Source organism: Marmota marmota, unplaced genomic scaffold (assembly GCF_001458135.2).
Source record: "Marmota marmota marmota unplaced genomic scaffold, marMar, whole genome shotgun sequence".
Classification (NCBI taxonomy): Eukaryota; Metazoa; Chordata; class Mammalia; order Rodentia; family Sciuridae; genus Marmota; species Marmota marmota.
In genome coordinates this window covers 9,551,445-9,570,431 of record NW_025999982.1, presented here as the reverse complement: position 1 = coordinate 9,570,431, position 18,987 = coordinate 9,551,445, and the positions used below count along the sequence as shown (strand labels likewise).

The 18,987-nt window shown below is 41.7% G+C and overlaps 1 protein-coding gene across 19 annotated transcripts in view; it reads left to right on the top strand.

Annotated features, from left to right (window-relative positions):
* Usp49 (ubiquitin specific peptidase 49) overlaps positions 1-14,686 on the top strand; it is an 89,580-nt gene extending 74,894 nt beyond the window's left edge. For 17 of the 19 annotated variants that reach the window (XM_048805297.1, XM_048805298.1, XM_048805290.1 and 14 more), the window contains 5 exons: positions 4,240-5,626; positions 6,786-6,990; positions 10,671-10,779; positions 11,345-11,550; positions 12,546-14,686. In XM_048805297.1, coding sequence (XP_048661254.1) covers positions 4,268-5,626; positions 6,786-6,990; positions 10,671-10,779; positions 11,345-11,550; positions 12,546-12,736 — 2,070 coding nt within the window. In that variant the 5' untranslated portion in view covers positions 4,240-4,267 and the 3' untranslated portion in view covers positions 12,737-14,686. Of the gene's footprint in view, positions 1-4,239; positions 5,627-6,785; positions 6,991-9,062; positions 9,640-10,670; positions 10,780-11,344; positions 11,551-12,545 lie in introns of those variants that run through there. The other 2 variants (XM_015487721.2, XM_048805300.1) reach the window with 2 other exon arrangements.
* The last annotated feature ends 4,301 nt before the right edge of the window (positions 14,687-18,987 follow it).

The following is an 18,987-nucleotide window of genomic DNA, read 5'->3' as shown; positions in this document are numbered from 1 at the left end:
ATGTCTCTTCAAGTGGTCTTCAGATTTTGTCACAGATGCAATTCTGGATACATTTAGTGAGTTGAAGGGTTAAAATACCCAGCACTGTCGCATATGGCAGTGAGCAGAATCACAGATGTTGATGATACCGCGTAATTAGTATTCTTTTATGTAAATGAAGGCTGTCAGCATGTTACCATAGTGTCTACTCTCTCTGAAGCTGGAATTTATGCCACTTGGTCTCACCAAGACCAAGCAGGATTATTCCATAGTCCTTCGTTAAGAACGGAAAAAATGGATAACATGAGAGAGAGGGGGAAATGGAGATCTCCCTAAAGAAGATTTTTTTTTCCTATTTTGTTTTTGTTGATTCCTCTGCCTAAGAAATATTATTTCTGGTGATGCACTTAAGATCTGCTAAGAAATTCGCTATTTAAGAATAATTGAAAGAGACCAATTAAAAGATACCATGTTTTCAGGCTATTTTTGAAAAATGATTGTTATGTTTAGTCATCTTTCACATGGAGACTTTTTTAAGTGATGTGGTAAATCTGGATATTTCTCATCAGAACAAAAGGCAGAAGTTGAAAAGATTCCATTATATTTTCACTTAATACTTAGTAGCATTTTTCTAGTAGAATTACTTTAAAATACTGATTGTGATTTTTAATTCAGGTTGATTCTGATTTTTAAAATAAAACTATGGTAATTAAAAAAAATGCTAATATTTTTCAGATTACTTTCCTATATGCAGATTAATCCAGGTTGTGTAGGGCATTTATTTACATGACCGATCTACTTAGTGATGTAGAACTATTCAGATACATCCTGTTCTTTCCCAACCACACTGCAAGTCTGTTTGGATATTGGGTGCCTGTCATACTGGATGATATATGTTTCAAGTAGAAATGTTAGAATTGTTGTGACCTTTGAGAATATGAAGGGAAAGCTGTACATGTCAGAAAAATATACAACAGAATTCCTCTTTCTGTTAGTGGGTATTAGGGCTTGTTATGAAATAAAGCAGAGTGTGTGGGAGGTAATTTAAACACATTTCTCCTTGAACAGATCCTACCTGAGGTTGTGTTCTTTTCATTCTCTTATCTTACATGTTGATTAAGCTAGCTTTTTTCTTTTGTGTCACTTTTGGGAAATTTCCATTTCATGATCAGATATGGTTTTCCTCTAGAGAAGCTAGTCTGCCTAGCTTAGGTCCATGTGGTGAGGTACAAAGTAGCCTTGTGTTTTCCTGAATGGATTTACTCTGCCATATGGCAGGTTACTGAGTCACCACGACAGATTTGTAATGGGAAAAGGGCTGTGCAGGAAAGGATGTGCGTGATCAGCAGATTTATAGATCAGGAAATGAAATTGGAAGGAAGAATTTCCACAGTGCCCTTTCCATTTGACAGGGCTCCACGGAGAGGGTGTGAAATGGTGTTTTAGTGTTTTTCTATTTTGGCTTTTGGTTGTTCCCACTTTTTTTTTTTTCCTAGCACAGGTGTTGATTTTGTAAGGCATCGGTGTTCTGGGTTGTGCTGCTATATTCCTGTTTACAGAAATACTCTCTCTTTGTAGGATGTGAAGCTGTCTTGTATTTCACAGGAGAACATTTTGGTGGCAATTAAATATCTGAGGACACATTGAGGCAAAAATAGGGATTGGCTAGGCATTACGTTTTGAGTTATAAGGGGATGCTATTCAGGTATGATTCAGCAGGTACTGAATTTTTCAAAGGAAAGAAAACAAAAAGAAAAGCGGAGTGAGCTAAACAATATATCCTGGTGTGTTTAAGTCTGCTGTTTTAATACTGCAGCCACTGTAGGTGTGTGACTAATTTTTTAAAAAGTAATGTATTTTTGGTATGGGGGATTGAACTCAGGGGTGCTTTACTGCTGAGCTACATTCCCAGCCCTTTACATTGTTTATTTTGAGACAGGGTCTGACTAGGTTGCTTATGGCCTTGCTAAATTGCTGAGGCAGGCCTCAAATTTGTGATCCTCTTGCCTCAGCCTTTGAGTTACTGGGATTACAAGTGTGAGCCACCAGGCTTAGCTGTGTGTAACTATTTAAATTTAAATTAACTAAAATTAAAACTGCAGTCCCTCAGTCTCACTAGCCACATTTCAAATGCTTGGTAATTTTGTGACTAGTTACTACAGTAATGGACAGCACGAAGGAGAATATTTCATCACTATATAAAGTTCTTTTGGATGATGTTGGTCTGAGTGAAGAATCTGAGAATTAAAATTTGATTTCTGTGAATTTTCCCTCCCTATATAACTGATTGGATTAGTGTAGTGGTTCTTTGATTTTAATGTGCAAAAGATTCATCAGTAGAGCTTGTTTAATATGGAGATTTTAGTCTCCTCTCCAGACAGATTCATTAAGTCTAGAGTAGTAACCAGGAAGAAGCCTAGGGAATTCTGATGCTGGTAGGTGATTCAGGGACGACATTTTAAAAAGTAGTGATAAACTTGGGAATTTCCTGACTCTTGATATTTCTCCCTTCAGTCCTTCCTTACTGACATCTTTTGTGTCCCTGATAATTGGTTGAGAGACCATCATGTGTATCCAATTTATTTATTTATGTGTTTATTGGTGCCAGGGATTGAACTCTGGGACACTCAATCACTGAGCCACATTTTGTATTTTAGCACTTCGCTTTTGCTGAGGCTGGCTTTGAACTCATGATCCTCCTGTAGCATCCTCCCAAACTGCTGGGATTATGGGTGAACACCATTGCATCTGGCAAGGGTTTCTTTTAAAAAAAAAAAAAATTTTTTTTTTTAGTTATACATGATGAGGGTTTCTTATATGGGCAGCTGGCCTCTGCCATTTTGAAGGGAAGGGAAGGACTGGCTGGCACACGCCTGTAATCTTAGTGGCTTGGGAGGCTGAGGCAGGAGGATCCCACGTTCAAAGTCAGCCTCAGTGAATTCACCAGGCTCTAAGCAACTCAGTGAGACCCTGTCTCTAGATAAATATATATATATATATATAAAAAGGGCTGGGGATGTGGCTCAAGTTCCCCTGAATTCAATCCCAAGTACAAAAAAAAAAAAAAAGGAAGGACCTATAATTTGGTCCTGCAGTCTGTGTATGTATGTGTATATGTATATGTATATACATCAGTATATGTATATTTATACACACACATACATGTATGTATGTATGTATATGTGTATGTGTGGGTTTTGGCAACTGAACTAGGCCAAAAGGATATCTGGAAAACTAAAGGAACTACTTAGTACACTGAATTTAGACTTCTCTGGGTTGACCTCATAATCTGGAACTGTTGCTCACAGAAACAAGAAGTAGAAAAGAAATGGAGATGAAGGCTATTCATTTTATAAGAGGATTGCTTTCAGGGAATTTTAAACGCTGGTATGGGTTGCAGGTGGTGGGTGGAGGCTTCAAGATTCCAAAGAATAACCTTTTTTTTTTTTTTAAATAGTCATCCAGCTTCTTTCCTTTGGAGAAATTGCCTACTACTAGGCTTCTCTTATGAACAATACTGAAAAAGCAGTATTACATAGAAAAAAGTGTTCAGTGTGTTATTTTTTGTTTGTTTTGTTTTGGTACAAGGGATTAAATCCAGGGTGCTTTACCACTGAGCTACATCCACAGTCCTTTTTATTTTAGGACAGAGTCTCCATAAGTTACTGAGGCTGCCCCAAACTTGGTATGTATTCTCCTGTCTCAGCCTCCTAAGTCACAGGGATTATAGGCCAGTGACACCGCGACCAGTACCACCATTTTAAAAATCATTTTCATCTCTAGCAGATTTGTTGCTTTTAAAATTGTAGTTGGGTTAAGTAATATTTCAGTAGTCACTCAACCTTTTGTCCCAAATCAGATTTATCAAATTCTTTACATACCTGTCCTTTGAGTGAGAATGAAAGTTTCCCCACCCCTTCCACAAGATGTTAATGTTATTTTGAAAAAGAAACATGTAAAATGTTACTTGAGGCTCGAGGTCTTCCTCCTTAGGTAGCATAAAAAATGATACTTTGTGCAAGACTATCTCTGCTTTGAAATACATTAAAATCAACCCGAGATTGCCATTTTGTTTGAGGCTCTTCATCTCTCTCACTGGTATTTGAAATTCGGTATAACAAGTTTCAATTTTAAAAGGAACCAGTTTTGAATTGAAAACTAGCACATCTTGGGTTGAAATGCCATTCGCAAGCCTTTCTCTAGGAAAACATTTTGCTGAAAGTTCTTTTTTCCCCTTCCCTTTTTGGGGCTTTTTGCCAGGTTGAGAGGGTGGCGACTGCTCTAAGACATGGATAGATGCAAACATGTAGGACGGTTGCGGCTCGCCCAGGACCACTCCATCCTGAACCCTCAGAAGTGGTGCTGCCTGGAGTGCGCCACCACCGAGTCGGTGTGGGCTTGCCTCAAGTGTTCCCACGTGGCCTGCGGCCGCTACATTGAGGACCACGCACTGAAACACTTTGAAGACACTGGACACCCACTAGCCATGGAAGTCCGGGATCTCTACGTGTTCTGCTACTTGTGCAAGGACTATGTGCTCAATGATAACCCGGAGGGGGACCTGAAGCTGCTGAGAAGCTCCCTCGTGGCGGTGCGGGGCCAGAAGCAGGACCAGCCAGTGAGACGTGGGCGGACACTGCGGTCCATGGCTTCGGGCGAGGACGTGGTCCAGCCGCAGCGTGCTCCTCAGGGACAGCCGCAGATGCTCACGGCTCTGTGGTACCGGCGCCAACGCTTGCTGGCCAAGACACTGAGGCTGTGGTTCGAGAAGAGCTCTCGGGGCCGGGCGAAACTGGAGCAGCGGCGGCAGGAGGAGGCGCTGGAGCTCAAGAAGGAAGCGGCGCGGCAAAGGCGGCGCGAGGTAAAGCGGCGGCTGCTGGAGGAGCTGGCCAGCGCCCCTCCGCGCAAGAGCGCGCGCCTGCTCCTGCACGCGCCCCGCCGCGCGGGCCCTTCTGCCGCGCGCTCGGCCGCGCTCTCCGCCTCCCGCCAGATGCCGGGCGCTTCTGCGCTCAAGCCGCGCCGCCAGCCGGCGGTGGCCCCCGGCGTGACGGGCCTGCGCAACCTGGGCAACACCTGCTACATGAACTCCATCCTCCAGGTGCTCAGCCACCTGCAGAAGTTCCGAGAGTGTTTCCTGAACCTTGACCCATCCACCACAGAGCACCTGTTTCCCCAAGCCACGAACGGCAAGGCTCCGCTCTCTGGCAGGCCGGCCAGCAGCGCTGCCACCGAGTTGTCGGCGAGGAGCGACCGAGCCCAGGCGTGCGAGCGGGAAGGCCTCTGCTGGAACGGTGGGGCCTCCATCAGCAGAAGCATGGAGCTCATCCAGAACAAGGAGCCCAGCTCGAAGCACATTTCCCTTTGCCACGAACTGCACACCCTCTTCCGAGTCATGTGGTCCGGGAAGTGGGCCCTAGTGTCACCCTTTGCCATGCTTCACTCCGTGTGGAGCCTGATCCCCGCCTTCCGCGGCTATGACCAGCAGGACGCGCAGGAATTTCTCTGCGAGCTGCTGCACAAAGTACAGCAGGAACTCGAGTCAGAGGGCACCACGCGCCGGATCCTCATCCCCTTCTCCCAGAGGAAGCTCACCAAACAGGTCTTAAAAGTGGTTAACACCATATTTCACGGTCAGCTGCTCAGTCAGGTAGGTGTGGTTCACCCCCGACTCCGCCCAGCACCATGGAGGGAGGTGGGAGGCGGCTGTTGTAGTTTGAGTGTCCTGTGAATGCCTCCCCAGATTCCTGGGCTAATTAGGATAGCCAACATTTGTTGTGATTATGCATTTTGCCATTGTATCTGTTGTTGTATTGTACACTTTGATGGCCTTGTGAGTAAACTTGCCCACTCTTTCCAGCCAGGCCATACCACTTTATTTTCTGTGAATGGCTTTACCTGCTAATGAAGATATTGGTCATACAGTCATTGTTACAATTAAATACCCACTGTTGGTGTCCCATGCTGTGATCATTTTTAGTGGACTGAACAGAGTTTGCCTAGAACTCTAGTTCCATTCTGGTTTAAAGAGCATCTTAACCTACAAGGAAGAGAGGTGGCTGGGAGCATCCTAAAGGCTTTTAAAAAAGCCTCTTTTCTGTTCGCCTTTACTTTTCATTTCATTCCTGGATCTTTAGTCATGTAGATTCATGGATAAGGTCTTGTGAGAATATGCAGACAGACTTTTTATAGATAAAAGAAAGGAGGTGGGCAATGTAAGAGATTCAGGTTAACCTGTAGTGAACTGAAGGACTGATGAGTGGGATGAAAAGAGAAAGTTTATTGATGCTTTTTTTGAGCATGTAAAGTGCAAATGGTAAAGTTATAGTGGGAGAGGAATTCTAGTCACAGTACTTTGAGGCTCTGCAGACAGAGAATCAATGTAGGGGAGCTTCAGTTAACAAGAGTAAAAAGAGAGGCCAAGTTGGCTTCAAGTTGGGAGGAGGAATTTGAGGGTGAATGAAGTAGACAGTGACCTGTAAATCATCCATCTCAGACTGATTCCTTGAATGCCTTCAGTATAACTTGCAGTCTATATTGCTGCAGCATTCCATGGTGCATCATACTTTGATGAAGATGAAGAGACAAAGCAGTAGGTATAATCACTGTGTTCTGTGGTTTTCCAGTGTGTAACTAGTATCACATAGCTAGAAATGCACACCGATATAATATGCTCCAATTCTTTTAAAGTTTTATTATTTTGAAAATTATATACTTAGCTTTGATAAAGTTATTTGTTTAAATCAAGCAAAAATGTGTGTGGAAAGGTAGAAAATTATATAATCTGCAAATGAATCTTTTCCTTCTAGGTCACATGTATATCTTGCAATTACAAATCAAATACTATTGAACCCTTTTGGGATCTGTCCCTGGAATTCCCTGAACGCTATCATTGCATAGAAAAGGGGTTTGTTCCTTTGAATCAGACAGAGTGCCTGCTTACTGAGATGCTGGCCAAGTTCACTGAGACAGAGGCCCTGGAAGGGAGAATCTACGCTTGTGACCAGTGTAACAGTGAGTACTAAGTAGAGAAATGATGGGGGTGGAGGAGGTTGGGACTGGAATGTCAATTTAAGGTGCTTCTTTTGTCCCTTTAGTGCAGAGTAACACCAATGATATTGAGTGGTTTGAATTCATCTTCTAAAGATACTTTACTCCCATTTTCTAAAAATAAGCAATATGGACTTTGTGTATTAAAAACAAAGGCCCATCCTGATTGTCATTAGTTGTTATCCTGGGAGGTATTTGAAAGTGGTTCCTGAAGTAGAATGTTACTGAGAATGATACTACTTAGCTTCATAGTGTTTAAGTTCATGAATGTGGAGCCTGACAATTCTTTTTTAGTCTAAATTCAGGCAGCATAGCCTGTTTGAGGGTTGGGGTCTCAGAAAATCATGTTCTTGTACTGAATTTGGTAGATTTAAAGTCAGAAGTGATGCTAAAGATTGGTATAGTGGGACCAAGACAGCAAGTCTTGAGGTGTTCATTGTCAGCTTCATGGATGTTTTCTGTATGTTTTTTTCCTTCACATACTTGAAAGGTTCACATTTCAGGGATGATCTTGAGGTCAAGTTTTTCTATAGTGTTGTTTTAACTTGAAATTGTGACTCCTTCCATATAGTTACATTGATATCTAATGCAGGATCTTTTGCAGCACTTAATGCTTCTGTTAACCCATCATGTGAGAGGAAATGCAGAGCAAATATGAGGAAGCTCAGGTTTGGTTTTTATGGCATATAAAGATTTAGAAACTAAAATATTAAAGTAGGCTGGGCACAGTGCCACAAGCCTGTAATCCCAGCAGCTAGGGAGGCTGAGGCAGGAGGATTTCAAGTTCATAGCCAGCCTCAGCAACTTAGCAAGGCCCTAAGCAACTTAGCGAGACCCTGTCTATAAATAAAATATAAAAAAGGGTTGGGGATGTGGTTAAGCACCCTGGGTTCAAAGCGCACGCGCGCGCGCACACACACGTAATGGATTGTTCAAAGACCTAGAAATCAATTTGCAGCCATATAATTCAGTTCAGACTATAAATTTTGGGGAAAAATTATTAGAGTTATTTTTGCAGTGCTAGGGATTGAACCCAGGGCTTCATGCATGCTAGGCAAGCATTCTATCACTGAGCTGCACCCCCCCCAGAACTGCCAAAAAAAAAATCTTATGGTAGTTCTTTTTTTTTTGGTACCAGAGATGATTGAACCCAGGGGCACTTAGCCACTGAGCTACATCCCCAGCCCTTTTTTATATTTTATTCAGACAGGGTCTCTCCGAGTTGCTTAGGGCCTCACTAAGTTGCTGAGGCTGGCTTCAAACTTGCCATTTTCCTGCCCCAGCCTCCTGAGCCACTGGGATTACAGGCATGCACCACCTCACCCCACCGGTAGTACTTCTTAATGTATTATGCACATGGTTTTTTAAAACAGTAAGTTGTGGCAGCTGGGCATGGTGGTCCATACCTCCCAGTAACTTGGGAGGCTGAGTCAGGAGGACTGCAAGTTTGACACCTCAGCAACTTAGTGAGACCCTGTCTCAAAATTTTAAAAAGGTGGTAAAGTGACCCTGGGTTCAATTTGCAGTTCCACTAAAAAAAAAAAAAAAAAATCATGCTAGATATAATTTTGCCATTTTAAAATTGGACATATACTTGGCTAACTGTAAACCCACCTATCCCATTTCATTTTGGATACAGAGGCAGGTGAGTTAAATTGTTTAATTAAAGCAGTTCCTGTTTTTTTTTTTTTTCATGTTTCATAAAGCTTTCTGCTTGTAAGAAACAAAAGGATATTAACAGCTTTAACTCCATCTTTGTGGACGTGATAGATAAAGCTTTTTTTTTTTTTTTTTTCAAGAAAGGATTGTTCTTTTGCTTGCCAGAGGTGCCATTTACCAGGATTTCTCTAGGCAGGTACAAATGCTGGCAGGGGAGGAAAACCAGTGAAGGGATAGATGCATTGATCTGTTGGTTGTGAAGTTCCAGAATTGTCAGTCTTCTACCTCTTTGTGTGGCCACCTTAATCAAACAGAGACAGCACTGATCAATCTTAATTGAATCAGTAATTTCTTTTTCTTTGTGAATTTCATTTTAGGGAAACAAAGCCGGATTCTACATTGTCTTCGTCTTAGCTCACATACTCCCTCTGCTGAGGGTGGCAGTCACTGCCAGGTTCCCAAGCAGAGCTGCAATAATTTTCAAAAATGTTGTGAACAGGAATGGAAAATAGGGCCAGGCCCCTCTTTGAAGGCTTCTTCTGTTCCTGCCCCTGTGTGTCATGACTGCATGCCTTGATAAAAGCTTCTGCGGCATGCTCATTTTGATGCAGTCTATTTTGAGCAGCTACACGTCCATATCCTATTGTCACAGAAAGCTGTGATATGTCATCAGGCTGTGCTTGGCTGCCTTTCACAAGTCCTACAGACTGGACTTGGAATCAGATGCCCAGCTCTTCATATACTGAGACCATGAGAGCAACAGCTCAGAGAAAATTAGCAGGCACCTCAGCGGACCACTAATTTTGTAATCCCACCCATTTGCCTCTCTAACTGTCAGTAAATGGTTATAGAGAAGGCTTCTGTTGGAAATTAAGAGAACTTTATTTCCATTGATTATTTGCTAAAATTTTAGAAATGCATTTTCCCCACAATTCAGTAGTTTTAGAAACAAAGCGAAAGTCTGGTTCTACTTTGGATTGGATGAACTTGGCTGGCTTATCAGCCTTGTCTTGCATGCCTAGTAGTATGCCTTATCCTAGAACCATGTTTCAAAACTAGGCACAGCATAAAAAATTGAAACAGCAAAGTTTATTTTTTGAATATTTGTATATGCCACAAATCATACTGAAAAAATGTTTAAATATTTGTCCTTCAGTAATCTTATACATTTATCTTTTTCCTAATCCTCAATTATATGCATTAGTCCCCATTTTACTGGTGAGGAAACGGAGATTCAGAGTTTTAAATAATTTTTAATTCATTTAGCCTACAACTAGCTGTGAGCAGAAAATTGAGTTAGGCTTATTTTATGAAAATAAAAAGCTTTTTAAAGTTATAGTGCATCATAATTTAAGTTATAAGTGTATAAAACCCTGGCATATTCAACCCTATGTACATGCTATTGCAGTGACTGTCCATTATATTCCATCAATGAATTCATGACATCTAGAGTGTGCTATCCTGAACCCATACCAATTTGTTTTAGTTGCTTGTAACAGTCAACTCAAATAAAAATGACTTAAATGAGATAAAATTTTACTTTTTTTTTTTTTAATAAAAGAAGTCTGAAGGACATTCAGGGGCTGGCATGGTGACTGCATGGTCATCAGGAACCCAAGCTTCTCCCTCCTGGTATACTATCCTAGTGCAAGACTTCCATCTTCAAGGTCGTGGTCCCAGAGGAGTTCTAGAAAACCATAGGAAGGACAAAGGGATGACCCTGCAACTGAGTCAGCCCCGCTTAAGCAGCCTTCCCAGAGTGCCACAGTCACTCCTTTCATCTCAGCAGTTCCAGAGCCACACCATGCAGACATAAGAAGCTGGGAAGTGCAGTCTTACAGAGCATCACATTGCTGCCCCAAATAAAACTGGGGGTCAAATACTAAGGAGAATGCATACTGAATGGCAAGTCATCGTCTCTGCCATAGCTAGGAAAGAATGAGACTCCTTACAACCTATGTCTTATACCTTCCCAAACCATATAGGCAAACGACGCAAGTCCAACCCCAAACCCCTTGTTCTGAGTGAAGCTAGAAAGCAGTTAATGATCTACAGACTACCTCAGGTCCTCCGGCTGCACCTTAAAAGATTCAGGTGAGCTTGCTCTGGGAGTCCCAGATGGTTGTGAGCTGTGGGAATAGCTGCCTCAAAGGCTTGGAGAGGGCAGACGTCTATCTGCTTTGGTGTCGGGAGGGAAAGTTTATTCCCTTGAGACCTTGAGCTTTCCATGGAGATTCAGTGGTTTACATACAGGAAGGCCAACTGAATTTGGAACCCAGCAGGACTGGGCTTTTGCTCTTGGCCCTGTTTAACTGTCTAGCCTGCACCAGATATATCTGTGCCTGAAGATTTTCTAGCCTTGCTTGGACTCACTGTAGATTCATCTTCAGGATGAAGTTACATAAAATCATCTGTGAAAAGAAGGGCAGGTAGTAAATTGTAAAGATTGTTGCCTGAAATGCTTGTTTAGGAATTTCTAGGTTCAGAGTACTTTGTGGAACAGTCACAGAAAATGTATGTGGACATTGGTTATTACACTTTATTGATGGGAAAACCAAAGGCAGAAGCTTAAGTTTTCTCACTTCCCTGTTTTGCTTAAGGCTATCTATGAGCACATGTGGCAGTTTTCACTAGTAAGATGTTTATGTCCGTGTTCTAGGTGGTCTGGCCGTAACCATCGAGAGAAGATTGGGGTCCATGTCGTCTTTGACCAGGTATTAACCATGGAACCTTACTGCTGCAGGGACATGCTCTCCTCTCTTGACAAAGAGACCTTTGCCTATGATCTCTCCGCAGTGGTCATGCATCACGGGAAAGGGTTTGGCTCAGGACACTACACAGCCTATTGCTACAACACAGAGGGAGGTGCGTGCGCTTTACTCTGTGGGGTGGGGGACACGGAAAAGGGTTGGTGTGTCCACAATTTATTGCCTTCCTTTTATTTCCATCCCACAGGTCACCTATGGGGAAACCATATATGTTAAAATTCAGTGAAAAGAAATATGAAAGATTCAAATTTTTGATATATACTAAGTAACATTATAAAGTTGATTTAAAAATTAAAAGGAACTGACACATGTAAAAGTGCTTAGATCAGTGCCTAGTATATAATACTGGCTCAATCTATCACAGTATTATGAGTACTATTGGTTATTGATAGTATTACTATTGCTGTGCTAATGATACTTCTGCAGACCTCAGTTTCCTTCTTGGTTATGCAGAAACTATGGTACCTCTGTGATTTTGTGGAGATATTATGAATCTCACTAGCTTCACTCAAAATAAAGCTGAGGACATTCCTGAGCACTTTCTGTGTTCTTATTACTTCCCTTACTCTGGGAAGAGTGGGGATGCAAGGGCTTCTCCAAAGGAGCTTGTTGCCCAGGGCAGAGCTTCCCAACTACCATATTGAGGCATATGGGGTGCAGATACGTTTTCAGCAGTGCCCCAGTTTTGAACCCCTCAGCACCTGGGGCACCCAGAGGCTGTGAACAAATAACTTATCCTTCTAATTTTCCTTTATCACTCCTATTTTCATTTTTCTCCTCCTTGTCCAAATACTTAGTCCTCAGGATCTTGGCTATCTTTGTGGAATGTTCTAATGGCCAAGGAAAAAGCCTGAGTAAGCTGATGACAAAAACGACAGTCAGTGAATACTGTATGCAGTATTCATGGTTAGTTTTGGTAGACCAACAGTTACAGAGAACCCTGGTTTCATTCACTCGTCCTTCCTGCATCAACAGTAATCCAAGGGTGGCTCTAATTAGAACTCCTCTGTTCCTTTCTTCATCTCCTGTTTGCTGCTGACTGGAAATGTGAATTAGGAAGTCATTTTCTTTTTCTCTCCTTTGGTTTCCTAGGTTTTTGGGTCCACTGCAATGACTCAAAGCTGAATGTATGCAGTGTCGAGGAAGTGTGCAAAACCCAGGCCTACATTCTTTTTTACACTCAAAGAACAGTGCAGGGCAATGCAAGAATCTCAGAAACACAACTCCAAGCTCAGGTGCAGTCCAACAACAAGGATGAAGGCAGACCACAGATATTCCCTTGATTGAGAGGCATGGATAAAGGACTGCTTTGATTTTAATCCATTGGTGTCCACACATCTTTCCCCTCATAGGAAATAAGGCTACTGCAGGAACAGATTACTAGGTTTGCCTCACTGGGGCTACAGCGGAAGATGCCAGGTGATTCATGTTCTGTCATAATGTTTGTAGTCACTTTCTTTTGAATGCATTTAGAAATCCCCTCCTTTCATAAAACAAATCAAAAGGAGTAACTTCTATGAAGATTCTTTCATCAGTTGCTTCTGAATATAGAGGGATCTGAGTTGAGGAAAGGAGGGGGTGGGGATTGATCATCCAGCCAGGAGAACAGCTGTGTCTTTGGTCCCATTAGGTGAGTCCTCTACTAACCAGGGCCTCTTAGCAGCACCAGAACATTCCCAAGGTGAGCAACTCTGAACAGAGCACATGAAGAGGGCTCCTGGGCTGGCAGCTTTTGGATGGGATTGGTTCTGACGTGGGAGGTAAAGTCCACAAGGGAAGTAACATTCAAGAGTTAAAACTCAGAAACTTCCTTTTTCAGGGGATAGCAGCTGAAGAGTGGAATGACACATGGTGTGTTCACGTGTCATACCCTCCCCGGCTGCTGCTGCTGTTTAATCACTCTACACTTCTGGGACTGGCATGAACACCCCTTCCTTTAAAAAAAGGGACAGTTGACATGAAGCAGTGGACCAGTACATGTTCTCTGCTGCATGCTGAGCCAAGGGGCTCTCCTGGCTATCCCAGGTCTGTAGCAGTTCCTTGGTTCAGGTCTAGGGCAAGCTTATGGTTCAGTTTAAATTGGTTAGGAGGTCAGTTGTCTCAGGCTTTCTCCGAATGCAGTAAGGGCGGGCAGGGCTTATCTGAATGGCTGCTGCCCTTTCTTACCTTGGTGTAGCACATGGCTTCTTTACCTGCAGATTCTTTGTTACGCCTGGAGAGGTAGAATATTGGTGTTTGTAAGGCTTGGGAGCTTTTGCTTTCCCTAGGGTGGGGGAATTACTTAGGAATCCACTGTGTGTGTCCAGTTTATTGCAATGGCCCTGGCCTGTTTCCTTCTCATCTGCTACTCCCTATTGTTGCTTTAGCTACCTATCCTCGGTCCATCAGAGAAAAAAATCAAAAGTGCCCTCTCCTTTATTCCAGTACTAGTAAAATATATTTTTCTTTTAAAATTTGGTCAGTTTCCAAATGAGATGAGTTTGCCAAACAAAAACTCTCCCTGACATCAGGCACCAGAATTTCCCTTCTTAGTCCTTTGCTTAAACTCCCAATGAAAGTGAAGGCAAACACCTATGTTTATTATTGTGGTGCTTGCGACAGTGAGCCCCAACCTGTCCCTATGAATGCTCATCTTTTGACTGAGTATATCATATTGTTTGAATTCAGGTAGAAGTACAGTTGTCACTTGAAGGGAGTAGAAATGGAAGGGAGTTTGGGGAGGGGTGGGGCATGGGAAAAGTGAAGCTAAAGAGCGAGGGTTATAGCTTTAGCAGTGCTGATGAGCCACATTTCCCAAACAGATCTGTAGCATTTGCTGTTGATCTCAATTTTGAGTTGAACTCTCCTGTAGAACCTACCCGGTAACACTGAGCATGGAGGAAATTCAGACAGAAAATGGCTTACCCTGATAGGAAGGAGTGACTATATTTTAAATTATACTTGCTTTTTCCAACACTGTGAGATTTCTGTAATATTTAGCTTTTATTTGGAAGCGATAGCGTATGGCATTTTTATGCTGTTTGGTTTATATTGTCTACTGCAGGCTTCTTTGTATAAGCTTTGCCTGGGTTCACCCTCTCCTGAACACTGTTTTAAAGTGTCCACAGCTGCCAATGCTGTCAGAGGCTCTGATGTGAAACTGTACTCTCAAAGTCCACATTCCTAAGTTGGCATGACTGGTGATGACTTCTTGTGGCAACAGTAAAGTCCATTAACAACAACAACAAAAAAAAAAAAATGAAGGGAGTGAAAAAGTAAAGGAAACTGAACCGTGCCTCATCTTGACACCTATGTTTATTATTCTAATAATAAGAGAACTTGCAAGATAGAGAAGAACAGATAGAGCACCTGCTTCACCCCTCTGGCTGTCCAGAAATACTGATTAGTAAACAAAAATTAAAAGGTTTTCAATTTTTATTTAGAAAATAGCATACCAAACACTGTAAAGATTATTAGGCAGATTATTTGTAAAATAGTGCTTGTTAGCTGAGCATTCACTTATCAAATTAATAAAGTCATTTAAAATGAGTTGGAACAGAAACCAACATCAGAGTTGCCCTTAAGCTACACAATTATGAAGGTGCCCATTGCAATCACAGACACCTCAGGTACCAGAAGCAGCAGCACTAGGCACTGTTAAGTTAGTTTTTAAGGAGATTTTTCTTTTTTTAGAACAGAAGAGTTCACCACTGCAAAAGCCAATAGTTAAGGGAAGTGTCCCTTTGCCTTTAAGTTATTTACATTGGAAACAGATGAATGTCTCAGTTGCATCTTATATTAATTGAAACATTAGGAAAAAATGAAAATAAGAACAGGTAGAAGTTGACTAGCTGCTGCCAAATCAAACCCAAGATCTACTGAATCTTAAAGGGCCTGCTTCTTTCCCAGGGCAAGTAGTTAAGAGTCCCATTCCAGAAACCCTTTGTAGTTGGCTGGTGTGTTTACTTGTTGCTGTAACCAGCCAAGAAGAATGCACCCTGGCCCTCAAAAAACATTTCTTACCTCAGTCTAGCCTGACCCTTATACTTGTGGTTGCCTCTGAGACCAGCATCCATGCTAGTGTAAAAAAATTAGGAATGCCCTTGGCTGCCAGGAACTGAAGCACTTATTAAATGGTGGACAGAGTTCTTGCTAGCTTTGATCCAGCCCCTCTTAGGCTGAGGTAGGGGGCAGTGCCACACTGTAAAGAATTTCCAGATGTCTCTTAAAATGTCATGAACAAAATTGGAAACTGTAGAAGTGTTAATGTGTCCTATGGACTCAATAGCAAGAGTTTATTTTTGATTTTAAGGGCAAGGCTTCTAGAGCCAATGATTGTATGAGTTCCCTACTCTGGCTATGCTTACAACTCCATCCAAGTGCAAGGGAAGAACCAATGGGGTGGATTGGCTGGTAGTGGGGCATGCCCCAGTGCAAGCCAGAGAGGTAGACAGTAGTAAAGAATGAAAACTTGGTTGGGGGTAAAGGGGTGGGGGGTGGGGGGACAAGAAGGGAGAAATGAAGTTTGTTTTACTTACTGATAAAGCTTTGTGAACTAATTTTATACAATTCATAAATTGGTGCCTTGTACTCAATTATGGTTTGCATGAGATTGAAAAGGAAAAGGATTCCTTCTTATCATTTCAAGTGGCAAATGGGTCTATGTAGTGTTGAAAGCATTTCATCTCTTGTGTGTAAATGCAAATCATTCTTACCAGCAAGTTCTGAAATTTTATTGTAATGTCCAAGTTGTTCCTATTTGTGATTATTCATCAAATGGCTCTTTCCAGGCCTGCTGTATACCCTTGTATGTTCCATACATTAACTCTGGCCTTTGCAAAGCAGGCTGGAAGACTACCCCTTCCTAAATGTGTTCTATATCCCTATTGGGGGTTAAAGCTTATAAGTGGAAGGGTTGCTTTTCCAGCTGGTTGGGAGAGCACAAATGATCAGAAAAGGCCTTTCAGTCTTTATCAAAATAATGATTTGTGCTGGGCAACTTGTGGTAGAAGTCAAACAAAAGTGGTTCTTCCTGAAGTGGTACCTCCATTGGTTCTGAAGTTCTTTTGCACAAAATAGCAAGAAGCAGTGTAGAAAACAATCCCCTATATGTGAATTCTAAGACAAACCAGTGCACTGTGTAATATGCAAAGGGAATGATGCAAAAGAGAAGCCTCCACCTGGGTCCCCACACCCTTTCCCAGGCAAATGTTGACTGGGATGGTGAGTGGATATGGAAGGTGGTGCTGAATGGCTGTAGGAGTGAGCTGAGTCCACTTACTGCAGGGCTGTTCTAAGCCTGTTTCTTTTGATTCCATCCAATCTTAAGGTTTCCCCTGAGCTCACTAGACTTCACACCAAAGGATTTTTTAAAAGCTCACCATTCCAAGCACACTTGATAACCAGGTTCCTTAGCCTAGTTACTGCACTAATTAGGTGAAGAGCTGTGCCTTTGGGGTAAAACTTCCCATGGCCACTTAGGTTTTCACCAGGCACATATGCATCTCTCTGGTGGCTTAGATTCTTTTTTAGTCAGCACTAAAGCTGAAAAACACCTTCTAAAAGAGGACTATGCGTTTAGTTTATATCTAACATTTTTAGCAACCATTTCCTAGGTCTAGGGCTATGACTTTAGTCACTATGTACTTGTTCAGCTCACACACTGCTCTAGTTATACCAGAGTTACTATAGCACTGAAGCAGTCATTTTTGTGGATTTGTTCCATATTTATGCTGGCATGTTTCATTTAAATCCAGCTAGCTATGGGCATCTAGCTCAGGGGTAAAGCACATGCTGAGGCCCTGTGTTTGATCCCTAGCACCAAAAAAACAAACAAAAACCCAAAAAACAAAACAAAAACCTAGTCAAGGACTGACAAATGTAACTGGATCTAAAACTGACTTCCCTTGGAGAGAATGTTGTATTAGCAATGGTGAAAGCTAATACTTTCATTCACAGAATTAATGAAATTCCATCAAAAATCTTTAGAAATTGTAGACTTGATAGTTTTATTTACTAAATTCATAACTAAGCCAGTTTATATGAAACCTTACCCAACCAGCATTGTGGCTTTAAAAACCAACAGGAAACACAATTACTTGAAATTAAATATGAAATTTTGAGTGAATTTTGAATTATGTTTCTGCAAGCTGCCATCTCTCCATGTTGATTTTCAACTTTGGAAACAATTTACTTTTGGCACTAGGGATTGAACCCAGGGATGCTTTACCACTAAGCTATATTCCTCACCCTTTTTATTTTCTGAAACAAGAATCTTGCTGTTTCAATCCTCTTGCCTCAGCCTGTTAAGTTCCTGGGATTATGGGGCCTGACCACAGCACCCAACTCAACTTCGGAAATTTTTATCAAATAGAATGAACAATTATGAGAAGATCAGGAAGCAGACTTTAAGAGTCTAAGTTTCATTCCTATAAAGGAGGTTGTGGTATTCTTTGTTGTTGCAGTAGTCTGATTTAGGTCTAATGGGGTTTAGCATCTGTTAGAGCTTAAAATTTTCCTCCTGATCTCCTGGAGGTAATGGCTTCAAACCTACGCCTCACTCTCATATGTGACCACTCTTCATCTTGATAATCAGTTAAGATATAAACCTCTCAGAGGATCTCTAATCCCAGTGTACTGTACAAGGTCTTGGTTTCATATTAAGCCAGTCCCAGACCTGAATTCCCACAAGCTCATAGTTCATTCCTCTTATCAGATAAGACTTATCTGATGAATATTCACGAGAATGGTGCTTTCTAATTCTCAAGCAGCTTTCTTTTTATTATTATTTTTTCTTTTGGTGCTGGGATCTAAACCCAGAGTCTAGTACATGCAAAGTACTTGCTCTGTCACTACATCACCAGCCCTTAAATAACTTTCTTAATGAAATTTATACCAGCAGGGTCGACTTGAGTTTAAAAAAAAAAAAAAAAAAGAATTGAATGAACAAATTGCTAAAGACAACGCATCTATCAGGTGTAACAAGCCACAGTGGTGCAGTTGTACTGATCCACCTAAAGCCCTTTAAACCCACAGCAGTTCCATATGCGTCTTGGCACATAAAAGCAGTGTTTTCTAAAATGCCTAATAAATTGACTAGAAAAAAATTATTATGGTGAACCTGTCCGTATCTTCACCTTTTTCTATGCCTATGAGTCTTTCCATGCCAGTTCTTTATATATTCCATTTCCAAAGAACCCAAGTCCCTGGACAGTGGTGTTAAGAATATTAGGATCAAATTAAACATTTGTTTACTTGCAAAGGAAGCAGCTTCCTCAGCAGTCTCACTTTAGTGCCCACTGCCAAGGCTGACTTATATCTTCCTCCACCTATGCATCATTGCCCTCTTTATGCCACCAAACCTCATTCTATCCCAGCAACGATGCCTCCCTGGTGCCTGGAAAACCCACCTGGTACGCTAAAATGCTATGCAACACCAAATGGCTTCTTCCCCAATACTGTTCAACAATAGAAGTCCTCAAGAATAAGCTTCATGTTATGTTGGCATCTATGTGTAGTGGGTGGTTACAGGTTTTTTTTTTTTTTTTTTTCCCTT